Here is a 14610-nt window from a genome sequence, read left to right as displayed (position 1 = left end):
TGGTTGGACATTTGGTGAATAATCTTGCGTTCTCCTTCGAGCAATTGTGACATCTTAGAGTGATACCACTATTCGACCACGTGGGAGCTCGGGTTGCCTACACTAAAAACTGAAGGCAAACATACTGTGAGGTAAAGTCACCGCTCCGCACACCACGCTTTCCTGCTTTCTTCCTTGAGCAATCGTGGCAGCTCAGTGATACCACTCATGCTGCCTTCATTTAAAACTGAGGTCTGACTATTGATAAGCTAAAGTCAGATCTACAACGTTTTTCAAGGTTATCTCTGATGCTTAAAAATTCCACGATAATTTTCGATTTTGCAAGTTTTTGATATGCTCTGGTATTTCTAGTGGTTTTTTTTACGTCTAACGGATTGAATATTTTTAAAAATAAGTCAAGAGGTTCGTGCTCTGTCTTTCTCGAAGTACTCCATATACCTCCGCCCCCCCCCCCCCCCCCCCCTAGAGTCCCGAGCGGCTTGGCGAGCCCCTTATTAGAAGTGTACGCCATTCGGGCGTTTTCCCACCAGTTCTGTCCTGCAAACAGTCTCATGGTTTCTACATCAGCCTCATGCAATTTTTAATGCAACTGCATAAGTTACAGGGATTGAAGTGTTTACTGACCTACATATACTACCTCAGGAAACTGCTGGAATGGTATTTTCAGAAACTCTACTTGGCCTTAATACATAAATTATGATCTTAGGATCGATTACACGTTGAAATTCTACTTACCTTTCCTCCAAGTTTAAAATTCACTCTCTCAGCATAAATTTCCCACAGTTTTGTTATTTTGTTCCACGAAAATTATTAGGAGTCTAAAAAATAGACAACATTTCTCGGTCCTGCGAATGAAAGAAAATGTATGCTCATCTCTTCCATTCTTTAAATCCAAACAATAAGAAAAATCCTCAGAGGTCTCTCTTCAATTTTTTTTAAATAAAGGTCCACTCTCAACCCTGCCCCTGTTTTTAATTTTCCTTTTCTTTTTTTCCCTCTTTGACTAGGACCACAGCCATGGACCCAAGATTTAGTGATTTGTACAAAAAGCAGGGGATTCTTCTTCACTCTTTCTGATGTTATCATTTTTTTAAAACAAAAAAATATATAATTGGAATTTGTAATGTTTATGTTTATTTAAATGTGTAGGCATCCGTCCATACACAAACAAATCTCACCACCACTTCCACTAGTCAGGTCTCGTAGGACGGTAGGACACTGTGTCTCAACCTCAGTGAACTGACTGCGCTCTCCACTTGAAGGATTCTAAGAAGCACTCCTGAGCTGAAAGCTTGTACGTATAGAACAAAAGAGGTGATCCGTTTCTTGGAAAAGTTACGTCAAAGAGACAAGCTGGCGCGGGCAACATCTATGCTTGCGCAGCTTCAGGAGGTTTCATCATTAAGTCACAGAGGCATTGCTTTGAGTAAATTCTACGTCAATGAAGTCTACTCCGCACACGGAGCAAAAAAAAACACGGTTACCGCGGTGGTAATGTCACACGGGATTCCACGATGGCAGAACCGTGGATTTTGGTAAGAATTTTGATGAGTATAGTAGCATAACCATGCTCGCGGTAGCATTTTTGTGCGCACAGTAATATTTCGGTGAACACGGTAACATCACCGTGCTTATCATACTATCATCAAAATCCAAGGTTCTACTATCGTCGAATCCCGTGTGTATATTGACCCTCTTGCCAACAAACTTGTGATTGTGTGTTCTAAAGCATCACAAAGAGTAAATAACTGTTAGATCAATTAAAATTCCAATAAATAAATCCCAGACGAAACTTTCCGTTGAGCCAACGGAAAATCCTCCTTTTGCAAATGACATTTCTGGTTTTTTCAAAGAGACGCACTGACCCCTCAAAGATATTTCCAGTTGATACAACGAGAATGGAGAAGGAGATGGTGCATGTGTGAGGAATTTGCGATTAGACTGCTGATTCTTATGTAAAAGTTCGCGAGAAGCACGATGGTGCTACTGGTTTTATCTGAAATCAACTTCCAAGCTCAAAAAAAGCTCTCAAGTTGAGGCCAAAATGAAGGGGATATAAAGATAGGGAGCAAATACATTGACAGGGCTGCCACTTTATTTGGGGACTCCAAAACTGAAAACACGGCAACCCTGCTAATGTATTTGCTCCCTATCTTTGCATGGAGAGTATGTCTTGATGTAGACGTGGACTCTCAGGGTAGGGTGGGATATCCTCTCCATTGTGGGCTCAACTTGAGAGCTTTTTTTGAGCTTGGGAGTTGATTTCAGAGAAAACCAGTGCCACCATCGTGTTTCTCACGAACTTTTGCTTAAGAATCAACGATCAAATCGCGAATTCCTCACACATGCAACATCTTCATTTGCATCCGGGTATTATTTACTGGAAAATTTTTCTCAGTGTATCTGATTCCATAGTTGACAATGATGAACTTTGTTTAACGGGAGGCGTAGACTGGGTGCTGCAATCCGTTTGCTTCGCGAGCAAAGAGATAAAAAGTCTGTGTAAGCACGTGCTCAATCTCAAAAACTATTGCACGCGTTTATGCCAAAAGGAGCTATGTTACACGTAAACTCTATGCATATAATTCCTTTTGGCATAAATACGTCCTATTGATAATGCTGGAGCTGTGGGATGAGGAGATCAGAGCCACTTCAAAAATTTTGCATTGGGCGAAGGTGAGGTATTAGCTGAACTTATAATCTCATTCTGGATGTGTCGTGTGCCGGCGAGAAATTTTGCGCACCAGTGTAGCCTCATTATCAGTACACTTGAGCTGCAAGGATTGAGAAAGCCAGGTTACTCAACTCCTCGTCAGACTTAAAGCACTCTATTCCAGTCCCTTAACCGGCGCGCGGCTGCAGAATATTCTGCAGACCCCACTTTTGATGGGAACGATGGGCTTTCACGATGCCATTGAATCATCACTAATTATCTCCTGACATACAGCTCGTCAGAAATTTTTTGGAAAAACGAGATCCTCAGATAAAATTATCGACAAATTGCTATATGTGACATTCATCAACCATCAATATGGTCAGAGGATTTACCCACACAATCATAGACTTTATACATAGTAAAAATCGTGAAATTATCACTCTTGTACCGGACTGTTGTGTATGTTGTCTATTCACTGATTGAAGGGGCTCCTCTTACGTTTACATGCACATAAAATTGAAATCAATTGCTATGTTTTCTGCGTTGCAAATAACCTACCTCTCTCCCACCGGACTCATTTGGTTAGAACTCATTTGATCGATTATTTAAAATCGATATTTATTGACAAAATGATGTAAAAATATAGCAATTTAATAATAAACAAATTTCAATTTTATTGCATTAAGTTGCAAAAGTATTGTAATATTTTCGTTGCATAACGCCTCTTGGTTTTCTCGCATTGTCACGCGTATTTTAAGCGCACACAAAATATTAGGATTATGCCAACGCTTACGTGTTATATTACCGCTCTCATCAATAATGATTCATGTGCCTCCTAACCGTTCTTGTTTTGGATGAACTCCGCAGGAGTGATATAAGAAAACCTCTAAACTGGCAACTCCACTCCCGCAGTTTGCTGTGTTTCATACGGTGTGACTGTATACTTTAGTGGATTTGAATGGAGGCGTGAGGTTTCTATTTCAGTTTGGCAAAGCTACGCCGACCTTGGTTTTAAGTATTCTTAATTGATTATTTCCCCCATTTTACGATTTTCAGCGGCAATTGTGAGCGCAGTGATAACACTTCCCGAACACGGGCGAGTTGTTAATGTTCTTTCCACGAGTCAAATTTCAATTCTGTGAGTCAGTTTTGTCTAGACGGAAGAGAAAAAAACGCTGAAGAGTTGCTAACCCAGTCAAAGAAGGAATAAACAACCATTCTTTAAATGGATTCGGAGAAAAATCAAGGAACAGCGTGTTAGTTTATTCCAAAAACTTCAATACCAACGAGCCGTAACAAATACTTTATAGAAACATTAGAATACGAGACAACTATTGGTCGATTTTTCCCTTGATGATTGGTTTGATTCAGAAGGAGTTAAGAGCGAGTGTTAGTACAATTACAAATCTATTAAAGACAAGTTCGCAGGAGATCTGAGCGTGTTGACCGAGAGCAATTTCAAGGAATGCACTGAGAAAGTGCTCAGTGCTCACGCCCGGAGGAACAATCATTTAGAAATGTCGATTTAGATTACAACTGGACGCAAATATCCATCCATTGACGTAAACAAGTACACTCAGTCGTTACAATTGGGTTCTACAGTCACGCCTCCGCAATTCGATATTGAGCAGGGTAGTTGGACACATATCGATGGTGAAACTGCAGAACTTTGTATCTCGACTTGCGGCGTTGCAGACTTCCTGCCATACTTTATTTTTCGCATGGGTAACTGCTGAACGTCATTCTTTGAAAATTTCAGTGATTGTTCTTCTCTTTATGAAAAATATTCCGTGAAAATTTTCGAGCCATGATGTTGGTTTGGTCTCTACTTGGGTTCTACAGTCTTTGGAAAAGTTTTGCCTTCATTTGAATTCATTAAAAATATCGATTTTAGGCGAGGTGTTGCATCGATTGTTTTACATAAATTTAAATGAAGGGAAAATAGCGTTGCCAATTGAAAGAATCGCCACTGGCGTCATGGCACCAGGAGCCGATTTTCATAGGCGTAGCTAGGTCATTTTGCTGGGGGGGGGGGGGGTGTCTGGGGGGCCTCTCCCGGAAAATTTTTGAAATTTTAACTCTATTTGAGCGCATTTCGAGGCACTTGTGGCGCTAATCTTCCTTCAATTTCTGCCTAAAAATCACCCAGTTTTATGCATTTTAAGGTTAAAATACTTTGAAATTGTTGCATTCAACAGGTTATACTATTTAGAGGCATATGTTAGGCATGGTTGACTAACATACTGAATACATACTAACATACTACATGTTTACTAATTGCCGAAATATTTACTTTCTATCTGTGACGCATGAAAAATGCAAAAATTAAAAGGTAAAGAAGAAAAAGAAAACACTGTTTGTAATGCTTCTTTTGATGGTATCAGCTTGCTGCGTGCAGTAAAATGAGTAAACTAACAATGTGTTGCGTTCAGTTAGGTCACGCATCTAAACTAACCTCCCGGAGAAACGAGAGGTATAGCCAGATTTGAAGGCATTCTAAGCGTTCGGTTGGGTCACGCAACTAAACTAACCTCTCGGCAAAGCGGGAGGTATCGCCAGATTTGAAGGCGTTCTAAGCGTTCGGTTGGGTCACGCAACTAAACTAACCTCTCGGCAAAGCGGGAGGTATCGCCAGATTTGAAGGCGTTCTAAGCGTTCGGTTGGGTCACGCAACTAAACTAACCTCCCGGCAAAGCGGGAAGTATAGCCAGTATTTGAAGGCTCTCCCGGCGTTCACAAACTAACAGTTAACTAAGCGTTCACTAAAACTTGCCAGGTTCCAAAAGATTTTCAGGCAGAACTAACATTTATTTCAGTCATATAAGATTAAGCAGACGACTGCGATGTGAGCCTTATAAATGCATTATATCTTTTGCACCAAGGAACTAAAAGTTCTGGCTCATCCAAAAAGAGCACCTATCTGCACCTATCTATCCCCTCTGCAAGAGAGTAATCATATGCGTAGCTAGATCATTTTTCTGGGGGGGCCTGACCCCCCACCACCGGGGGGTCTGGGGGATATGAAATATCCCCCAGCTCAATGGGGGGTCCTGGGGGCCTCCCCCGGAAAATTTTTGAAATTTTAACTCCATTTGAGCGCATTTCGAGGCACTTGTGGCGCTAATCTTCCTTCAATTTCTGCCTGAAAATCACCCAGTTTTATGCATTTTAAGGTTAAAATACTTTGAAATTGTTGCATTCAACAGGTTATTCTATTTATAGGCATCCTCTCACGGGCCACGGCGACAGAGAAGAAGGTGTGTACCGTTGAAGAAGGTGTTTTTGCACCATCCAGAATTTCTGGGGGGGGGGGCAGATGAAACTATTTCCAATTCTGGGGGGGCAGGCCCCCCTGCCCCCCCCTTCCTACGCCTCTGCCGATTTGCCAGGGGAGGAGGGCAGTGGCGTGGCGTGCTATGCGATATATCGATTGTCATGTCATTTAAACCCATGGAAAAGGATCGATAAACAGGGTGTTCGCAGCAAACACCTTAATAATCGATTCTTTACCATAGGTTTAAATGGTATATCAATCGATATATCGCAATTCACGCCACGCTACTGGAGGAGGGGGAGGCTAGTGGGCGATCGGCTCCCAGACTTGGACCAAAAGGACTTTGCAGGGGCCTCTTTTGGCACAATTTGGGGCCCCGTTGGATTTCAAAAAATCACACAGAGCCCTTTCTGTGGAAGGAGCCTCTTTTCAACAAGGCCTGCCCAACGGAAAATGGAAAGTCAGTTCGCCCTTTAAGCACCATGCTCACTAATTCAGCCATTCCAAGAAACAATCCTCTTGTAACGCAGACTTCGTAACGCTACCTAACACAGGGCAGTAAATCAATGTCATTAACCTCAAATCACCGTGGTCATAAAGTAGCAGTTCTGAGGAAATCGTGCACGTATGAGGTTCTACACACTATGAATTGTGCGAAATGTGCGAACATAGGAGAGCACTTGAACCCCTTCTTATGCATAACCGGTTTTTCTCATCCGGTTGAGACTGCTTACAAATTCATGCAGTCAGTGGTTGATGACGCTCGTTGCGGCTGTTCAACCGGTCCCATTCTGGGCTTATTCTTTTTAAAAGGGATCGTGCCCATTTTCGGAAGAGCCCTGAGGCGTTTGCACTCTCGTGTATTTTGGGGCTCATCTGAAAGTGGTCGTTTAACTTTCTAAAAAAAAATGTGAGCTCAAGCTACCTTTCAATTAGTCAAAAATACTCTTAGGATAATTCACGTTGCGAGCATGCCCCTAGCTACGCTCCCGGGGACAAATGGAATGGGCTTTGATTGAAGTGAAGTCATTGAATGCTTCGAAACAGAACAGGGCGACATAAACATTGCGAACTATTTACATTGTGCTCTTGCATTATGTTGGCGTTCATTCTTTCAGAGGTAATAATAATTGCTGGAGCCATGGCAGCTGCCAGGCGCACAAATATCGTGTAAATGGGTGTATTTAATAGTAAAATTAAAGAGACTGAATTTCACCCTCGAGCGACAAGTATTAAAATCCATTGATAGCTTCCATTTTTATAAAAAGAAGACTAATTTTTTAAAAGTGTCTTATATACAATTTCCACCCCACGTGCATTAATTAGTTGTAAAAGAATTGCTGATGATCTCTAATGTATGTAAGGACGTTACATTATGTATACAACGTTAAATATTGGTTTGCAACGCAACATCGCGGGCTTCCTGTTATAATTTATCAAAAATTGAAAAATACTCAACGTGAAGTCTTAAGAATGTCCGTACTTTGTCTTTTTCATTAGTGAAAATTGTGTGGAAGGATCAAGCAAAAGTGTTGGTTCGTTCTCTTTGAATGTAATGTAAAAGGATCGGAGATTTTGAAACACAGCTAACAAGATTCACGTTTTCAAAACACACCATCGATGTATAATTGATGATTGTTTCAAAATCTCCAAGTGAAGAGGATCCTTTAAATCGCAACTGAATAATCGTCAAACAATCTATAATTCAAGAGTGGGACTCATACCATAGATGCATCTAAGCGCTGGTGAAATTTTGTATCCTAATACTCACCATAGGAGAGTGTATACTTGTTTAATCTTTCACTTCACAATGAAAATGTCTCTGAAATCGGTTTAAATCAGGAAAAAATAATCACTCTTTAGGAACTAGACGTTTAAGGATTTGACAGTTGCACAGTCCTTGCAACACGTGATGGCCCTTGAAAAGTTCAGAGTGTCTTTTCATAGTAATACAGGTGCTCTACATTATCGATTCTTTCGATGACTCGTAACATCAGCCCTTGAACTTTAAATAATAAGGAAATCCTACATAAAATACAAAATTGTGACATATTTTGTTTTGCCTCTTTCAATGCTCGGAACGAGGTTTCAATATACTTTCTTCGCATCGCGTGAAATGAAATCGCGTGATTCGAATGAAAACACTTCACACATTTTGCACGCACTTAACAGTACTCGGAGAGAATAAATAGGGAGATACCATGCTTGTGTAAGGATTTGTTTTGAATCGACAGGGAAGTTTGATGCATACTTCCTCTGTTTTTTTAGGACGAAACAGATCTACTAATATTATGACGGCCACAGTTCCTAAGGGACACCCAATATTGAAGTCGTCTCAAGAAGAATTCCATGCAAACAAAATTCAAGTAAAATGGTTTTAATCTGGTACTCATTGCGCACAAGGCTCCGTGTTTTCAGATTGACTCGATTGATACCACCTCGCATCAGGCTTGGTAATGCTCAGAATTTGACCGTGAACGCCCACTTTATGCCCTATTGCTGTCACCGAGGTTTTTTTCCGCGTCCATCTCCATTCAACATAAGTATGAAGTTGAGCAGGAAAATCTTAAAGCAGTCATGTGAACTACGTTACGGAAAAATGCACAGCACCATTCATATTGATATTCACATCAAACATCAGCAATACTTTGCTGGATAGGAAGTGTGTAGCAAAAAAAAAAAATAAAAAAGAAATAAAAAAAAAAAAAAAAAAAAAAGTTAGTCGAAAAACACCGACTTTGCTTGTTGGTCGTTTGGCAGAGTTCCCGTAAAATTTTAGGTGAATCAATCTGTCGCTTGGTTGACGTAAGGGCGTATCTGCACTTAGAGATGAGCCCTGTGAGCTGATCATTGAAATTGATAGACCAAGCAATAGACAAAGAAGACAAGGGGAATGAAGCGACCCTATTAGTTGAAATGGGAGGTTGTTATAGACTAAAGGGGAAGTTGGTGCTAGCTAAATGGTCTCTCGTAGGATTACCGTTAGTCCATTACTTGACTCCTTTGTCTATTTCAACCAACCGCCTCCACCTATAGGATCGCTCAATTTTCTCTGTCTCGCTTTGTATATCAATTTCAATAATCAGTCTGCTGGAAGGCATTGAGTTATATGAATGACAAAGTTCCTCGCAAAATGAAGTTACGCCCATATGTCAGGAAGGCAACGAGTCTTTGAGAATCAACCAATGAAGTACTAATTTACTAATGACTGATTCAGGTTGAATTCATTCACCGAACTTGTGTTATACAGGACTCGATATATATTCTTTCTTGCTCGATGCGGCCTAACTCTTTCCACCGAAGAAAACGAGGCTCATTTACTATCAGAAAATTCGAGCAAATCATCCACTCCGTGAACATTACGTGACAAATCGGATACGATTGACAGGATGTGTAATTACGCATGACGCTAATCAACGAACGACGGTGGCTTAAGATACGAAGAGGCTCTCCTCACCGTTCCGACCTTGAACTGGGAGTATTTTGACGGAACTAGTCGCTTTGACAACTTGCCCACTTTCATTTTCTTCTCGAATCGAGTTCATTGGCTGCGTGCGCAATCGGTGTGGCGCGCCGCGCCGTGGCGAGGCGGGGCACCGGAATATAGCACCTTCATTCAGAGAATGTGGAACTCATCCTGACGAAAGTTGCCAGAGGTTTTTTCACTATCTAAATTATTAAATAATAATTACTGCAGCTGCGCCAAGAGAAATGAAATCAATGCAATCAATTAATTTTTTAGAATCCCAAGAGGGGCTGAAAGACTTCGGAACCATTCCCCATTTAAATCCCCCGTCCCAAACATCAAACTACCTAAAATAACTGAGAAAAAAGCCTGGCGCGGGTGGTCTTGTATAGACGTTCCAACACTGTATCACGACTGATTGCTAGATCGTAGTGAACAGTGTTAATTTCCGAGTAACACCATAAGGAAATAGTGCCCCATTAAAGAGAAAAGATCGATTAAACTTGTTTTGTGACCTAGAAACTGCAAAAAATTTGAATTTTCCAATGGGTACATTTTCCCCTTTCATTTATTAAACGACACTCTTGTAGAGTAAGACGGGGTTGGGTTTCTTATGCTAAAATCTCAGTCAATATAAACAACACATTCAGTGATGTTGACAATTGATACAACTATTCGTACTGTATGGACACGCGTGTTGCATATGAAAAAATGGAAGGCGCTCCGTTACCCTAATCCATTTAGCAGTGCAAACAGCAGCAAGTGGCGCGCGCCGCGTAACCTATGTGGTCTGTGTGCCATCAATATGTGGCAGGGTGAAATTCTCATACAAAAACTACGGCAAAAAGCTAAAAAAAAGATATTTTCACACCATTTTCGCGGTGCGTGCACTGCTTAATTGTTCAGAATAACCGGAGCGCCTTCAATCTTTAGCACGCAACACGGATGTCTATAGAGCACGAACAGTTGCATCAGTTGGTGCCACTATCATTGTCCTATGCTCGGATCTTATTAATACTGAAGCGTGAAAGAAAGACGCAGTATGAACACGCGAGTGTTACCAAATTTCCTCCAGGTATACACGAATTTTCTAGAAAACTTGTAAGCTCTTATTTCACAATTTTTTGCAGATTTGCAGCGCAATTTCATCTAATGATTCTAAAAATTTCATGGGGATGTACACTTAATTTTTAATTTTTTATTTTTACTGAAGAACTGAATAACACTCGCAACTTTACATCTTCGAGAGCAAGGCATGCGAAAGTCAACGTATCTTCTGATGATCACTTTCATTTCGTGGAAGTGCAAACTCTCATACGACTTGCAAGTGGCACTCATTACTTATCCAGTAAAATAACTGATAAAATCTTGAACGCTACATAGGAAAACAGCCAAACACACACAGTCAGAATTAAAGCGTCGCTTTACACTCCCAAATATTTTTTTCAAACTCGACAGTCCACATGATAGTCCAGGCAAATAAGCCATGAAAAGGGCTATAGCCTGCAAAAATCCCGGGTAGCAATGTTTTCATCGATTCCTATGTAATTTTTGACGCTGAATCCGAATTTCAACTTTGCGCCATTAAATTCGGACCGGAAAGTTGCCAAATTTGGCAAAAATGGCCTAAAATCGGACTTTTTTCCGGATTATGGCCTGTAACTTGCCAAAAATTGATCTGACGATAAAATTAGTTATTTTCAGAAATAAAGCTCGTTAAATTTCCTATAAAAAAGTTCCTATACACTTTTTTGCTCAAGGCAAAATCAAGCGCGCTGGCGGGCTCCAAACTTTGAAAAATGAGCGAAAATTTGGTTATTTGCGGGTTATGGCCTGTGACTCGTCCAAAATTGATCTAACGACAATTTGGTTGTTTTAAAAAAAAAGTTCGTTAAATTTCCCATAAAAAAGTTCTATACACTTTTTTGCTCAAGGCAAAATTAAGCGCGCTGGCGGGCACCGAACTTTGAAAAATGAACGAAAATTGCGTTTTTTTGCGGTTTTTGCAAAAATCCCGGGTAGTTATGCTTTCAGTGATTCCTACGTAATTTTTGACGCTGAATCCGAATTTCAACTTTGCACCATTAAATTCGGACCGGAAAGTTGCCAAATTTGGCAAAAATGGCCTAAAATCGGCCTTTTTTCCGGATTATGACCTGTAACTTGCTAAAAATTGATCTGACGATAAAATTAGTTATTTTCAGAAATAAAGCTCGTTAAATTTCCTATAAAAAAGTTCCTATACACTTTTTTGCTCAATGCAAAATCAAGCGCGCTGGCGGGCTCCGAACTTTGAAAAATGAGCAAAAATTGTGTTTTTCGCGGTTTTTGCCCGATGTCTCCTGTTTTAATCGTCCGACGAGTAATTTCTGGACAAATTAAGTGAAGATGATAAAATTTACACTTAGTGAAATGAATTGATGTAAATAATAAGGATAACCCAACACATTACAGTATGCGCAATTTTCGCACATTTTACAAAGTTCGGAGCCCGCCAGCGCGCTTGATTTTGCCTTGAGCAAAAAAGTGTATAGGAACTTTTTTATAGGAAATTTAACGAGCTTTATTTCTGAAAATAACTAATTTTATCGTCAGATCAATTTTTGGCAAGTTACAGGCCATAATCCGGAAAAAAGTCCGATTTTAGGCCATTTTTGCCAAATTTGGCAACTTTCCGGTCCGAATTTAATGGCGCAAAGTTGAAATTCGGATTCAGCGTCAAAAATTACATAGGAATCGATGAAAACATTGCTACCCGGGATTTTTGCAGGCTCTTTTCCTTGTTTGCCTGGACTATGACAGCAAGTTCGAGAGTCAACTCTAAAATTGCATATCAACGATTAGGGGCGCTATCGTAACCAACACGTTCGGAGAAATCAAGCAACGAATTTGCATTTGTATGTAGAGTGCATATATTGGGCATAATTTTTTACTTCTTCCCTGGTTCACACAGTGACGAGGTAATGAGTTCTCTTTAGTTTTTTTTCATGGCTGGGGATAAAAAAAAGTAAAAAATATGATTACTTTCGGTTTAATGACTCTGAACCACGGAATTATCTTCGATCAGTTGCAACGCAGACAGTCATCTTTTTTTTGACGTTTTGGATTTGATAACTTTTAATTTTTCCATCGGTTGCATTTTGTAGGAGCAATCAGGAAGAAATTGGGATATCATTTCAAAAATTTTGAACCCTTGAATAAAGAAGAGGAAAAAGTCACGACGATCGCAATATTTTTTGTCAGTAAATCTTGCGAGGCAAACGCATTCCTGGTGCTAACTGAAAAGTGGTCTTACATTCATTATTGTGTTCGTATTTTCATAAAAATTTTACGACAGTATTCATAGGGTAATAAGAAACATGATTTCCAGTTTGATGGATTTTTGGCGCGTAGTGGATTCCAATGGACATTTCATTGGTTTATATAAAGCACAAACTGACTGTAGAGTGTCGGTGCTTTAAAAGCCTTTGGTTTTCCATAAATGTTTTCGGCACTTTAGACTGGAGCCAACGAATAACTTCGCTGCAGCGCAAACAAAAACTCCAGGCTCTCCCTCATTCATAACTAATCATTGGCATGTTTTCCACTTAATCCCAGTGAAAAGGTACGTGCTCAAAGCTACAGTGAAGTCATCAACATTTCAAAATCAAAATTAATTTCTTTTCATTTCATGCTCATATTAAGAGTAATTCAGACCGACACTACTATGACATCAGTATTAATGTCCATCCAACATCAATATGAACTACAGTCGCTGTCAATCTAACGTCTGGGTCCTCATCGGTTTGATATCAATGTGAAGTCAGAAAGATTGGCAGGTAACAAGCTGATTTGTCTTGAGAAAAAGAGTCAGTTTGACCAGTCTGATGTCATCCATTAGGATGACATCAGACTCACATAGCGATGACATCAGACCCACATAGCGCAGTGCAATGGAAATATTGAAATAAAACTGCAATCAAAGGCAGTTAAATTACAATTTTTTACCATAAAATTGTGAAATGTCAGTATATGTCGATTTTAAACGAACGATAAGATGAGCTTAATTTATTAAAAAGACAGGCAGTTCGCGCAATGCAAAGGCAAATTGCAACTTGTTCTGATTATATTGCGATAAATTAAGGCATTATTCGGTAACAAGGCGTATAAGACCTCCAATGCTGCTAGGATTGTGCAACTTAGTCCTCTAGATGCAAGTAACTCATCCGACAGTTCTGCAATGTATTTTTCTCTGAATCTGCTCCGAGTTGTTCCTCACTATTCAAAGGAAGTGTGTCGACTTTGAATAAATTTCATCTGCCGCAAACGCTATAAAAAATTGCACAATCTTAGCAGCATTGCATACGTCCTTTTACCCAAAAAGTTCTTAGTTTCAACAGGAGGTGTCCCTTCAATTACCAGATAGGCGTTCTACACAACATATAGCAATAATTTCACCATGTAATAATATTTATTGCAATCCGTGCTACTTGGGTGTCGAACCGACAACGTTTTGAAAGAAATGTGAGTTAAAAGAAATTTATTCCAAAACTTACTGGCATGAACGGTCGACCGCAGAGACAGACCGCTGAAGCTGAGTATGCACACCACTAAAAACTGAGCCAGATCCATGTTTGCTCATAAAAAAACACACACACTTTCAGACAGTATCGTGCACGGCTACAAAGGGTCAAGATTCACGTCACAGGACACAAGTCATTTCAGAATTCAGAGGGTGGGTGCGAATCGAGAACCGCGAAAGACGTAGCGATAATCGGAGAGAAAAGTGAGCGAAGTGAAAGGAGAGCAGGAGACCGGTAGGACGCGGGGTGGACTCGCGAGTCGGTCAGGAGCACGGCGACGACGGAACGAGGTTAAGACGCGAGATGTTGCGTGGCCAAGACAACATTTCCAACTGTTGTCTACCGGCTTCCCTGGCAACTCCCGGCCCGGCCGGTGTCGGAGGCTTCGCGGTCGAGCCGGGTAGGAGGAGGCGCAGGTAGCACGCAGCGACACCGCGCACACCTGACCAGGCCCCGGCCACGGGTGGAGGAGGGACACCCCCCCCCCCCCGGAGGGCCCCCGGACTGGTCAACGGCGGGAACGGGTACCCCTCGCCCCCACCCCCTGCACCCCGCTTCCGCTCGCGCCGGGAATCTCCGCTCGTTAAGCTGCGTAGGAAGACGCTGCTCCGTAGCGTCTACCTTAACACCCTCTCTCCCCCTCTTTGTGCCA

General features: G+C 40.9%; 1 protein-coding gene across 1 annotated transcript in view; it reads right to left on the bottom strand.

The window, feature by feature from the left end:
* LOC109039323 (protein FAM151B) overlaps positions 1-14346 on the bottom strand; it is a 42438-nt gene extending 28092 nt beyond the window's left edge. The window contains exon 1 of the mRNA XM_072305797.1: positions 13932-14346. Coding sequence (XP_072161898.1) covers positions 13932-14007 — 76 coding nt within the window. The 5' untranslated portion in view covers positions 14008-14346. The remainder of the gene's footprint in view (positions 1-13931) is intronic.
* Between the last annotated feature and the right edge of the window lie 264 nt (positions 14347-14610).

Source organism: Bemisia tabaci, unplaced genomic scaffold, assembly GCF_918797505.1.
Source record: "Bemisia tabaci unplaced genomic scaffold, PGI_BMITA_v3".
NCBI classification, from domain to species: domain Eukaryota; kingdom Metazoa; phylum Arthropoda; class Insecta; order Hemiptera; family Aleyrodidae; genus Bemisia; species Bemisia tabaci.
This window is presented reverse-complemented; position numbering and strand designations above follow the sequence as displayed.